The sequence below is a fragment of the Salvelinus sp. IW2-2015 genome, linkage group LG1, assembly GCF_002910315.2.
Source record: "Salvelinus sp. IW2-2015 linkage group LG1, ASM291031v2, whole genome shotgun sequence".
In the NCBI taxonomy this organism is placed as follows: domain Eukaryota; kingdom Metazoa; phylum Chordata; class Actinopteri; order Salmoniformes; family Salmonidae; genus Salvelinus; species Salvelinus sp. IW2-2015.
The window spans coordinates 3,672,207-3,685,407 of NC_036838.1; the positions used below are offsets into that span (position 1 = coordinate 3,672,207).

A 13,201-nucleotide genomic window follows, 5' to 3' on the forward strand; every position below is an offset into this window, starting at 1 on the left:
GACACATCACAAAGTTCAGTGTTTATTACAGGCTGTTTATCTGATGAGTCAGTGGATAGACATTCGTTTCTCAATATTAATTATTGGTAGATACTAGATATGTTGTTTACACACACACACACACACGTGCAAACAAACGCGCACATACGCAAACGCACACAAACACAGACACACTCACACAAACAGAGAGTGTTGTCGCAGTGTGTGCCTGAACTTTCCCTCCACACAGGGCTCAGTAATCCTGGATCAGAGAACACAAAGGGCCTCAGAGCGCTGGTGATGTATAAGCAACAGTGTRTCCAGCAAGTGAGCGCTTTGCTGTACCCCAGCACTCACCCCTACAGCACTGCTGCAGGCTGTGTTCGGGGCAGCAAGAACAGGGACAGTACCACTGGCCCTGTCATGGCTGACCCTATGACAGCTGGCACATAGTTGGCGCGAGAGCGATAGCGAGACTTGCCCTAACCCTACCATTCCTATCTGATCTGTCACAGACAGGGGACCGTCTCTGACCTGGGACCCAGTGGGAAAGTGAAAGTTGTTGAAGCAGTGGAGAAGAATGTGGTCCAGCTCCGTCTGGGAGGGGAGGATCAGGAGCAGCTTGCTGCAGTGACCAGGGGCTACTGAGACTGGTGCTTATCTTACAACTGCCAACACACGGTGCCTAGCCTAGCCGAGAGAGAGAGAGAGAGAGAGAGAGAGAGAGAGAGAGAGAGAGAGAGAGAGAGAGACCACATTGCCTCACGGGTGAGTATTGCTGGGTAAATATTTACCCAGTAACCACCTCATGGGTCCGTAATCTCACCAGTATCGGTGGCAGACAGGGTACCGCCTGGGGTTGAAGTGATTGTGGTGTGGACGTATGCTGCAATAGTAGTGAAAGAGTTTTTGGATAGCATAAGTAGTTACCGTACGTTTGGGTTGACACTTTGTATCAGACACTCTCCTGAGTTGGCGAGCCTGTAAGTGTTTGATAGCACCCCTGAGAGGATTCTGTGTGTGTTTTTTGGGGTGTACACTGCATAGGAGCACCATGGATTTGCTGCAGGACTCTCGGTGGACAATGCAGGGCCTCAACAGCCGTCTGAAGGGCTTCCTGGAGCAGGTAAACAAGCTGCAAGAGGCAAACTGGCATCTGGAGGGCCAGATTGCATACTGGGGCCTAAAGAACRCCCCGCACCCCCAGGAATGGACCCAGCAGGAAAGGACTGTGGAMGATCTCCGTGCCCAGGTGAGACTGGCATCTATTACCTTTTTAATTGGTCCAAACAATGAGCCCTGWGGGACCCCAACTCATTAAACAGTGTTTTTCTTATGTCCACCGACAGTACCTTTGTTTGCCAGTGATTATGCTGAGGTACTGTAATGCCTAGATTTGTTTGAGCTGCTGTGTTCTGGCCATACAGTAGCTAGTAGGACTGACTTGGACTAACTTGTATTGAATATTATCCGTATAATTTTTTACCAGAGTAGAGCAAAGCAGACGATATGTCTCTGAAATAGCTGGCAAAGCATCTTTACTTCAAAGGTGTTTTCTTGCGTGCAGAGTTTTGGCTTTGAGACAGATACAGCACTGACTGAGCAAACCAGTTATTAACGATTTTCAGTCCTAGCGATGATTACACTTAATAGCAGTCGAATTAAAACAGACATTTGACAAGTAGTTCCTATCAAGATAATGTCAACTCTTCCAGAGGGTGAGAAATAGTGTCATACTGTATGTCAGGACATTTGGAAACAAGCCATCACTCCATTGTCACACTCAAGAATGTGGATCCTTTTATTGCTTTAAAGGCCGTTGCCCTAGTAGACCATTAACACGGGCTGCTGTAATTGTCAGCTCGCTCGCATGAGCTGATTGGAGGTTTTGCAACCGCTCCTTGATTTATGGTCTCTGAATGTGAATGGAGACAAAGGCAAAGAAAGCATCAAGATCTGACCTATGAGTATTGAAGCCAACGGGAGGGTTGACATTTATGCCCAATTTCACTTTCAGTGAGAGTGTTGCGTAAAATATGAGCGATTGCCAATCCATTGATCAATATAAAGATCCATCATGCATAGCAGCACTGATACGATACCTGCAGACTTTACCATGTGAGAAGATGGCATGTAGAGAAGGATGGAAAGAGATCTATAGACTCGGCCAGGGCACATCTTTTAATTAATTTAAAATTAATTAATTTAAAAACAAAATAATAATTACAGGATAAGCTATTTCTCATATATCTCAGATAGGACCCTTGGATCTTTCTTACTTTTTAACTCCACATTGTTGGGAAAGGGCCTGTATGTAGGACATTTCCTCACATTTTCGCCTGAACTAATACCTGGAATGTTGACTTCTACGGAACCCAGGACTCCCTGGAAAACAGTGGCAATTGTTACTGAGTGGACTATCCTGGCTAAATAAATCAAATCAAATGAAATAATGTGTGCCTTGACATACGCATAACTGATAACGTTCTTCAAATCTTCCTTTGACATGAATTCGTGATTGATAGTAACACTTGTCTTTGTTATGTGCATCTTCCTCAAGTCYGGTTTCAGTCCTAGACTRCTGTTATTGTTGTGGGTTTAGGTTTTAAGACCTGGCGCCACCCTCATTCTATTTAGAAGCATTGAATAACAAGCCATAATAAGGAGTACTGGTACCCGTGTATATAGCCAAGTTATCATTACTCGTTGTGTATCTATTCCCTGTGTTATTATTTTTTTATATCTGTTCATTATTGGGAAGGGCCTGTAAGTAAATATTTCACTGTTAGTGTACACCTGTTATTTACAAAAAATTTGATGTGATTTAATTTTAAATCAATCAGTTAATGTTCAGTTGGAGAAGTGCCCTGTTGGAAGAAAACGTGCTGATATCTGGTTTGTACTCTCTCATGGCTAGGAATCAACAGGGTCAGACATGAATAACTGGCAGAGCTAAGATAATGGAACGGGTACTTACAATGAAAATATGATTATAATCGTTGAGGCACTTCTGTGAGAAAAAACACAATATTGTCCAAGTTATTCCAGGTTTTCCTCCTTCAAAATGGGTGTGTTTGTCTTGAGTAAACATTGTGATATTGTGATTGGCAAAGGAAGAGTCAGCATTGACACTCAAAAATGGCCCTAGGTTATACAGTAAACATTTCCATATCAAAGATGCAAGGGATTTTGGATAACATTTGTTTAGGTTTCATGTACTTACATTGCAGTTAACGCCAAACATTTGGGGTTTTYGACGTCAAGTACTAGAATTACTGTGAGAGGCTCTTTGGCTTTAATATCTGTGCCACAGATGCTTCAGGCCTTGTCTTAATGAACCCAAATCGTGGGACGTCATGATGTAATAAAACTGACTCACTGAGCTGGTGGCAATCTGACAAGCATGAACAGGCAGAATATAATAATGCAGTCTTTTAAATTAATGTGAAGTGGATCTATGGGATGCTGGTAAATACCCATAGACTTCCAGTCATTGCTCTAACGCTAGTTAGCGTTGGCTCGCAAAACTACCTCTAACTTCCTTCATACTAGACACAGAGACATAACAATGGTATCCACGATTTCATCTGACTCTGGGGAAGTAGATAAAGGGCCTCATTGCCCAAAATCCCRAAGTATTCCTTTATCTTATTCTACCTTATCTCTGTTCCAACTTCCTTTCTTTGATGATATTTCAAAGGCTTCTATCTTCATGCTTGTGCTAGTGTATTAGCCKTGTCCCATACTCTATGTGCTATAGCCAACTCTTCCATTGGTCAATGTCATGCCACACAGTATGAGACRAGGYTAGTGTAATTCAAGGAAGCAAAACCTTTATTACAGTTGTTCTATTGTGATAAGCCTCACCCACATGTTTTCACATTTTGAGAAAGACTCTGATGCAGCACCTGGTAATGTGAACTTCCAATGTACTGAGGTGTATTCGTATGTGATTTCATGTTTCAATGTGGTTTTTTTCTACCTATTGGGCCAATGACATTAGATGGATCAACAAGATTGAACTCATTTTGAAATCGATCATGTTTTTCACGCATCTTATTCACTTCCTTGTTATTTTGTCTTGTGTGTGTTGACTGTGTTTTGGTTCTGTAGGTTGGTAAACTGCTGATGGAGAACGCAGAGCTGGTGCTGCAGTCTGACCACATGATGTCCAGGGCTTCTACCATCCAGGCCAGGTCAGTCGTGTTTGGGACATTMTAGGTGAGGCCTAGAATACTATACTAATACAGTAACACATACCCTCATAGTATTTCTTTTCATCATAATTAAAGAAAACACAGATATACCATAGCAGTTGTGAATGCCTTCTGGAAACATCTCTTTTAAGAGCAAAAATCCATGAAATCCTACACCTACTAACAGTAGGTGTAGGATAATACTAACAACCAATTTCAGTCTATAACACTTTAAATGCACCTCTTGAATAACAATCAGATATTTTATTTTCCCCTGCAGCGATACTTRATCTCTTCTCTACTGTAGCAGCAGTACAGTCCGCACTTTGTTATAACTCGGCTAGTTCCCACTCCTGTTCAACAACCTGCATACAAATCGCAGCCTGGCTGTGTTGTGCCTGGTCGGCACTTTCCCATCTGTATTGATGCAGAGTGACACACCGGCCCCTCTGCTACTGCCAGAGATCTGCGTCCCAAATGGCACCCWAATTCTTATTTAGAGCACTACTTTTGACCAGGGGCCATCAGKGTACCCATAGTGTGTGGTCAAAATTAGTGCACTAAATAGGGAATAGGATCCCATTTGGGATGCAGCTGGAGATCCATTAACCCCKGAAGGGCAAGGGAGGGCAACAACATGCAGGCAGCTATGAGCTATGAATATACACCTCCTCTATTTATATACTGTGTCCTACTGGCCTTACTTGGGTCACTGTCACAATGTTGTCTGAGCTTGTATATTGTATTTTATATTGTATTTTTAAAATATTTAGATACATTCTTTGTGTACTTTTTKACATTTTACTGCATTGTTAGGAGCTAGTAACATAAGSATTTTGCTGCCCCCGCTAWAACATCTGCTAAACTGTGTACGCAACCAGTAAACTTTGATTTGATGTCTGTGACTGTGACTTTAGCATCTGTTGGGAAGTGAGGACTATTGCAACTACTGAATGACTGTTGCACGATATTTTTCCCACTGTATGATAAGGTATTTTACAGGATTAGGTCAGATCTGATGAAGGGTCACTAAAACACATGGGAGCATACATTGCAGTGTGCAGTCTATTTACCTTGACCTGAAAACACTTGTATATCTTAAAACCTTTTACTAAAGTGGGCTAAATCAGGGTCACACAGAGTGATTCCTGGTAGTCTTAAACAAATCTACTTTGAAACAAAAGTATACACCTCACACACATGGATATAGGCTTAAGAAAAAAGAAAACACCTATACCATGTCAGATATATGAAATGTATTCAATTTTGAGTTTGCATCCCAATATTACAATATTATATGCATCACAGAAGACTGAAATATAACAAAACCGTCTGACATACTGTAGAAACACTGGATTTTCGTCAGTAAAAAAAAGAAAATACTTGATTAATTAAGACATTTTGAAAAATATGAATAACATTTCAGCCGTGAGACCAAAGAGGGTGCTTTAAGTCAGTGACTGAAGGAAAGGCCTAGGCACCTGCTTAGATACAATGGATGTGCCGCTGTAACATGTCCATATACTGTGTCACAGTGTTTACCTACAGTACATGCACAGTATGTGTAGCTCTTTCACCACCCATGTAAAGTACCCTGACTAGTTGACCCAGAGTCGGGGACATTCAGTAGCCTTACATTGAAAAACACTTCCCTATGTGACCATCACCACCTCTTGGTAAAGTCTAGGCCTATAGCTGCTTTGYATAGACCACTGTGGTCAAGGCTAATTACTAGTCAATATCGCCGACTGAAACATGGTAACAGGAACTACCTGTCCAGTAAGAAACACACTTTTTTTTCTTCAGTTTTCCCATTTCAAAAAGTTTTCTATTGAGTGCTCTAATGAACACGACCCAGTTAATAGGATGAGATGTGTTCTGTGTCCTGTCATAGATGTGAGTTGGAGGAGAGGCTGACCAAGTGTCTGGAGCAACAGGTGGCTCTGCTGAGGGAGAACAAGACGAGGGTGGAGCATACCAATGTGCAGGTGGAGGTGGAACTACACAACTCCATGGCAGAGCTGCAGGACATGCACCAGGACTATGTGGTACGGTCTTGTGCCAGTGTCCATGCGGTTCCGTACACCCGCATTCGTTCAGTAAAGACATCCGTARAAAGGTTGAATAAATGTGGCCATGGATGTGTTACTCATTTTAAGGTTGAACGTTACATTAGTTTGTAAGATAGCCTTAACATTAGGCTATTTACTGTAAAAGTAATATTGAATTGTGCTTGGTTGACAATGCAACAAAATATCAACATTTAAAGGAGATGTATCTACTGCTTGGATAGTTCAATCTGAGCCACTGGTTTAATCCCATTCTTCAACTTGTATTTTTGGTTGAGTTGGAAACATGAATCCAACACATAATTTGTTAACATGTCGACAAGTTWATAGGCTATTTATTGYATTTCAAAAGTAATATTGAATTGTGTCTGGCTGTTAAAGCAGGACATGCACCAGGACTATGTGGTACGGTCTTGTGCGAGTGTCWGTGTGCATGTTGCAAGGGTCGGTACAGTTCCGTACACCTGCATTCGTTCAGTAAAGACATCCGTTAAAAGGTTGAATATATACTGTTACATTAGTTTGTAAGACAGCCTTGACTTTTGGCTAWTTACGGTATTACAAAAGTAATATTGAATTGTGTTTGGTTGACAACACAACCAAATACCAACATTTAAATGAGATGTATCTAATGCTTGGATAGTTTCATCTGAGCCACTGCCCACTGGGCACACCAGGTCATTTCAACATGGATAATTGGGTAATATTTGGTTGAGACGTTGATCAGTGAGATTACAACCTATACTCACCCACTCAAAAAGACAGACAAAAGTTAGTTGAATTTCCAATGTGTTATCATTATGCTTTCAACCATATAAAAGCACAACCAAATTCCAATGAAWAAAAACATATCTGTTTTTTGGATTAGTTGTCACCAAATATCTAGCACTGCGCTTGCAACCCTTTGAGGTTACATCAAAGTTACAATGTACACTTTATATAATTACATAAGAAGTTGCAGTATAGTTGCAGTAACCTCAAAATGTGGCCATGGATGTGTTACTCATTTTAAGGTTGAACGTTACATTAGTTTGTAAGATAGCCTTAACTTTAGGCTATTTACTGTAAAAGTAATATTGAATTGTGTTTGGTTGACAATGCAACAAAATATCAACATTTAAAGGAGATATATCTACTGCTTGGATAGTTCCATCTGAGCCACTGGCTTAATCCTATTCTTCAACTTGAGTTGGAGACATGAATCCAACATCATTTGTTAACATGTCGCCTATTGTATTTCAAAAATAATACTGAATTGTGTTTGGTTGTTAACGCAACCAAATATCAACATTTGAAAGAGATTTATCTCTTGCTTGGATAGTTCCATCTGTGYCAATGACTTAGTCTGGCTTTAATTCCAGTTTGTCTCCAAATGAATAATTGATATGTTGGATGTCTGCATCTCAACCAAAAATCTAAGTTAGAAAATAGGACTGAATCAAAACAAACTTTGATTAATGGGCATTTAAATGTTGGTTTGTTTTGATTCAGTCCTTTTCTTTAACTTTGATTTTTGGTTGAGATGCAGATGTGAATCCAACTTATCAATGATTCATTTGTAGACAAAATGGAATAAAAGTCTAACTAAGTCATTGGCACAGATGGAACTATCCAAGCAGAAGATACATCTCCTTTAAATGTTGATATTTGGTTGTGTTGACAACCAAAAACATTCCAATATCACTAAATATCATTACATTTGAAATCAACCAGAGCTTGAAGCCATTGGCCTATTTTATTGTCTATTTTTAGTTCTGGGTTGAATTGAAACAATAACTATTGATGAATATCRTAGCTAWGCAGGGCTGGGCTTGGGRGACCAAACGGTAGCTGTAGATATATACATTCTCCAGTAGGAGGTGCTGCCCAGCCTATAGTATWTTTTTCTGATACTGGATATAATGTTGAAGATCTGACATTGTTTTAAAGTTACAAATTCAACATATTTTATACAAGGTTTGTCTACGTTGAAATTTGGTTACCATGGTTACATAATCCTGTGGTTGATGTTTCACCCTCAAAACAACATATTACGTTGATTTCTTTTTTCAAATCCAATGTATTTCCCACGTAGATTCCACATCACAACATGTTGAAAAATGACATTGCACCAGTTTGTGCCCAGTGGGAAGTGACTCTGGCAGGGGTTATCCAACTCTGTCTTGTTCCAATTAGGAGGAAATTCGTTAACTTTTTACTGATCAGCATCCAGTGTGTTTGCACAGTATATTCCACCTTTGATAATTCCCATTGTCTCGTTCTTTTTTTTATGTTTATGTGCGGAGGTTGAGAGAAAGGTGTGACAAAAAAGAGAGAAAAAGAGAGGMGAGAGAAAGAGAGAAGGAAGAGAGAGACACATTAGAGAGGTGAGAGAAGAGAGAGAGAACGCAAGAGACAGAAGAAAGGTGAMACAAGAGAGAAAGAGAGAGAGAAAGACACGAGACAGCTACTGTAAAGAAAGAACAACGTCTCAGAACACCTTCTCCTTATTAGCCCATTAACCAGAAGAATGCCTACCCCTGTTTYCTCACACCTCCCCTATTGATCTCAGTGGAAAGGCGTGTTAGGTTTCACACCATCCTTTCCCTCTCAATGCTTTCCTGTCATCCTCCCGCCCTTCTCACTCTCTCTCTCTCTTCTCCTAACCCCTTTTTATTCCTGCTGACTAATATTCCGCCTTCCCTTCCTCCACTCAGATCTTTACGTGATCCAGSTTCTCTCTCCCACACACACACGCACGCACACACACACGTGCACGCACGCACGCACACACACACACACACTGTCCCAGACTCACAGGCTCAGGCTCAATAACAGACTCCCTCCCCTGCATTGCGTGTGTCTGCTCTCACACTGTTCTCTCTCTCTCGCTCTCTTCCTCTGCCCTCGTTCTCTCTCTGTTCCCTTTTCTCCTTCTCTCTCAGATCCATCACCTCTCGCTGTCACACACACACTCTTGCATACTCTCTTATATTCATATATCTCCCTGTCTCTCTCTCCCTCTTCTCTCTCCCTYTCTCTGGTTGGCTCATTGTGCAGGCAGCCCGTGCTCTGCAGCAGCAGCAGGCCGACTCCTGTGATGCGCTRCTAGTGACGGCCACAGCGTGGGAGGAGGATGGCACAGGGATGGAGCTCTCCCAGCTCCTCGACCGAATCAGGACGCAGTGCGACCGCCTCAGCCTCACCGGCCTAAATCAAGTCCCAGATGACCGACACCCCGGCCTGTCCGCCGGCCCAAATCAAACTCCATGCTMCGCTGCCGGGCCGAGCCGTTTCGGAGCCACACTCAGACCCCGAGCCCATGGAGGATCTCTCCCACAGGTACGCAGTGTCCCACTGCCTTTGTCCCTCCCCCAGTTTTTATTTCCTTCCTTCCATCCATCCATCCATCCCTCTCTCTGTCTTTCCTTTCATCCTCCCTTGGCTTCCTGCCACCTAGTCACACCCTGATCATAGCTCTATCTCTGCTGTTTCCAGGCAACGCAGTGATATGTGGTGAGATAAGAAGAGTTGGTTTGTTTTGATATGTTGTACTGAATTAGTGTCGGAGCTCTGAGGTGGTCTGAGGTCTGAGATGGGTTGTTTACCTCTCTCCCTCTTTCTCTTTCTCTCTCTCCTTCTCTTTCTCCCTCCGTCCCTCTTTATCCTCATCACACCCCTACCCACACAGAAAGGTGCCCCATAGACAATCCATTACCTCCAAAGAAGAGATCAACTTTTACTACGATTTTGAAACGCTGCTTTAGATATTGATACGTCGTCAACCACAACCCGCAGCATTGTMATACATCACTTGTAACGGGCCTCTCTGATCTGCTTTCTGCTAAGTCCTTATAAGGCATCAGCTTAGGACAGTATTCTTTTCAGTCTTTGAAATAGGAGCATTTGGATTTCAGTTGGAAARGATAACTTGCAATTGGCAGGTAGCATATAGCCACCTTCCATAGCTGTTGGTTTCGACAACATCACATCGGATGGGGACAGTATTTCAGGCTTTGAAACAGTAGCATTTTKATTTCAGGGAATATGATATATTTAGCAAATGACCTATAGCTTTCTCTCATAGCTATGTTGTCTTCMACAATAATGCAGCCCGTCTAGTCAGTTTCGCTTATTACCCATGAGATTATATTTCCGCTCATGTTTCAGGTTTTGAAATAGGAGCATTTCGGTTTCAGTGGAATAGGGGAAATAGAATGAGTCCTCATCATGGCTGTGTTGTTTCCGTCTGGTCAGTTTTACCGTCTGTGGCACACTGCTGCATCAAATTGGCACCTTATTCCTTAGTTAGTGCACTACTTTCGACCAGAGCCCATAGCTTATTAGGGCTCTGGTCTAAAGTAGTGCATTTTTAGGGAATAGGGTTCCATTTGGGATGCAGCAGTGACTTTGATGTGACAGGCGTGATTAAGCATCTTGGCCCATGGCTCCAGGCAGGCAGCGACTGGTACTTACCAGCGTCTGCTCTACAGAATGACTTTGTTTTTGCTCCTAGTTAGAGGCCCTTTATTCAGAGTGGACTGGAGTCTGGAGTGGAATACAGCCCTGTTACAGCCTGGTTCCAGATCTGTCGGGGAAGCAGAGTGGATAAAGCACATACAATGCATTCGGAAAGTATTCAAACCCCTTGACTTTTTCCACATTTTGTTACGTTACAGCCTTATTCTAAATTAATTTTTTTTTTTATAAATCCTCATCAATCTACACACAATACCCCATAATGACAAAGCAAAAACAGGTTTTTAGAAAATGTTAGAAATGTATTAAAAATAAAAACAGAAATACCTTTTTTAAATAAGTATTCAGACCCTTTGCTATGAGACTTGAAATTGAGCTCAGGTGCATTTGTTTCAATTGATCATCCTTGAGATGTTTCTACAACTTGATTGGAGTCCAACTGTGGTATATTCAATTGATTGGACATGATTGGAAAGGCACATATCTGTCTATATAAGGTCCCACATTTGACAGTGCATGTCAAAGCAAAAACCAAGCCATGAGGTCAAAAGATTGTCCATAGAGCTCCGAGACAGGATTGTGTCGAGGCACAAGATCTGGGGAAGACACTCTCAGTAAAAGGCACATGAAAGCCCGCTTGGAGTTTTCCAAAAGGCACCTAAAGGACTCTCAGACCATGAAAAACAAGAGTATCTGGTCTGATGTAACCAAGATTGAACTCTTTGACCTGAATGCCAAGCGTCACGTCTGGAGGAAACCTGGCACCARACATACAGTGAAACATGGTGGTGGCAGCATCCTGCTGTGGGGATGTTTTTCAGAGGCAGGGACTGGGAGACTAGTCAGGACCGAGKGAAAGATGAACGGAGCAAATTACAGAGATATCCTTGATGAAAACCTGCTCCAGAGTGCTCAGGACCTCAGAGTGGGGCGAAGGTTCACCTTCCAACAGGACAACGACCCTAAGCACACCGCCAAGACAACGCAGGAGTGGCTTCGGGACAAGTCTCTGAATGTCCTTGAGTGGCCCAGCCAGAGCCCAAACTTGAACCCGATTGAACATTTCTGGAGAGACCTGAAAATAGCTGTGCAGTGACGCTCCCCATCCAACCTGACAGAGCTTGAGAGGATCTGTCGAGAAGAATGGGAGAAACTCCYCAAATACAGGTGTGCCAATACCCAAGAAAGCTCAAGGCAGTAACCGAAGGTGCATCAACAAAGTACAGAGTAAATGTCTGAATACATAGGTAAATGTCATATTTCAGTTTCAAAATCTAAAATCTAAATAACAGTTTTTGCTTTGTCATTATTGTGTGTAGATTGATGAGGACATTTTCTTTAATCCATTTTAGAATAGGGCCTGAGTGGGGGTCTGAATACTTTCCGAATGCTCTGTACATACTGTATGGRACAAATGAACTAGCTATTATGTTATCCTTCTTACTGTAAAATGACTGGTTAAGGTTAACACTTACAATAATTGCCCCTRATACGTTCTTGTTTACACRGTAATTACAGACTAATATTATGATGKCCACAGGTTCGAGGAATCCACTGAGCACAATCGTCAGTTTAATGTTTAACTAACCAACTTGATTCAACGTGTTTGTGCCCTGTGGGAATCTGTGGGGGAAATTATTACAGGTAGATGTATAAAGGTGTGAAGCCTATTTACAATGTTTCATCAAGTTTAAGTCTTGGTTTAGAGTTGTTTTACTTTGTGTGCCTGATAGTTCATCAGTTCGTGTCAACGCCTAGGGTGTCAGATTACCCTCATCGACCTGTCCCACATGTGCCCAGAGTCCTCTGGCTCTGTGCCAATGTGTGTGGGTACCAGTTTTTATGAGTGTGTGTGTGTGTGTGTGTGTGTCCCTGAGTTCCATGTGAACTGTTCCTGTTTGTGTGTGTGTCAGCATCTATCTCCATCAGAACTTTATTTTTGTGTTCTTCCATGTGAATGATGTGTGTGTGCAGGTGCGTGCATGCGTACTTGCGTGCGCACGTGTAGGTGTGTGTGTGTGTGTGTTATATGACCTCCTTCTCTCTCCCCCAGCTCAATGCAGAAGAGGCAGCATGGACCCAGGTGAACCTCGAGGACTTGCCCTGAGGGAGCGCGGGCAGAGCTAGCCAGGCCAGGAAACAGTGGCACTGCCTGCAGGTGGAGATCGAGTCCTACATGCTCTGGTGAGCACACACACACCCATGCACAGACACACCACGTAGCCTAGCATTGCGGCAGACAATACAGTACTTTTCTGTCTCTGCCACACACCCAGTAATGGATCAGTAGAGTTTGGAGAACATTCATCTTTATTGATTCTGAACACTATTGGTGATTCTCTCACACTTGTTCTCTTGCCTCTTCCCCCTCTACCCATCCCCTCTCACTCTCTCTTCTGTTCCACATTCTGTGTCATCCTCTCATCACCTTTTGTTCCTATCCACCCTCTCCTCTATCATTCCCTCTTTCCCCTCTATGCTGTCCTCCTCTCCATCGCT

General features: G+C 42.5%; 1 protein-coding gene across 1 annotated transcript; it reads left to right on the plus strand.

The window, feature by feature from the left end:
• The first annotated feature begins 678 nt into the window (after positions 1-678).
• Positions 679-12,869, plus strand: LOC111971929 (keratin, type I cytoskeletal 18-like). The gene is made up of 6 exons (XM_023999095.2): positions 679-747; positions 1,027-1,231; positions 4,093-4,175; positions 6,070-6,223; positions 9,284-9,565; positions 12,756-12,869. The coding sequence occupies exons 2-6, from the start codon at positions 1,034-1,036 to the stop codon at positions 12,807-12,809; spliced, it is 771 nt and encodes a 256-aa protein (XP_023854863.1). The 5' UTR covers positions 679-747; positions 1,027-1,033; the 3' UTR covers positions 12,810-12,869.
• Positions 12,870-13,201: the final 332 nt, after the last annotated feature.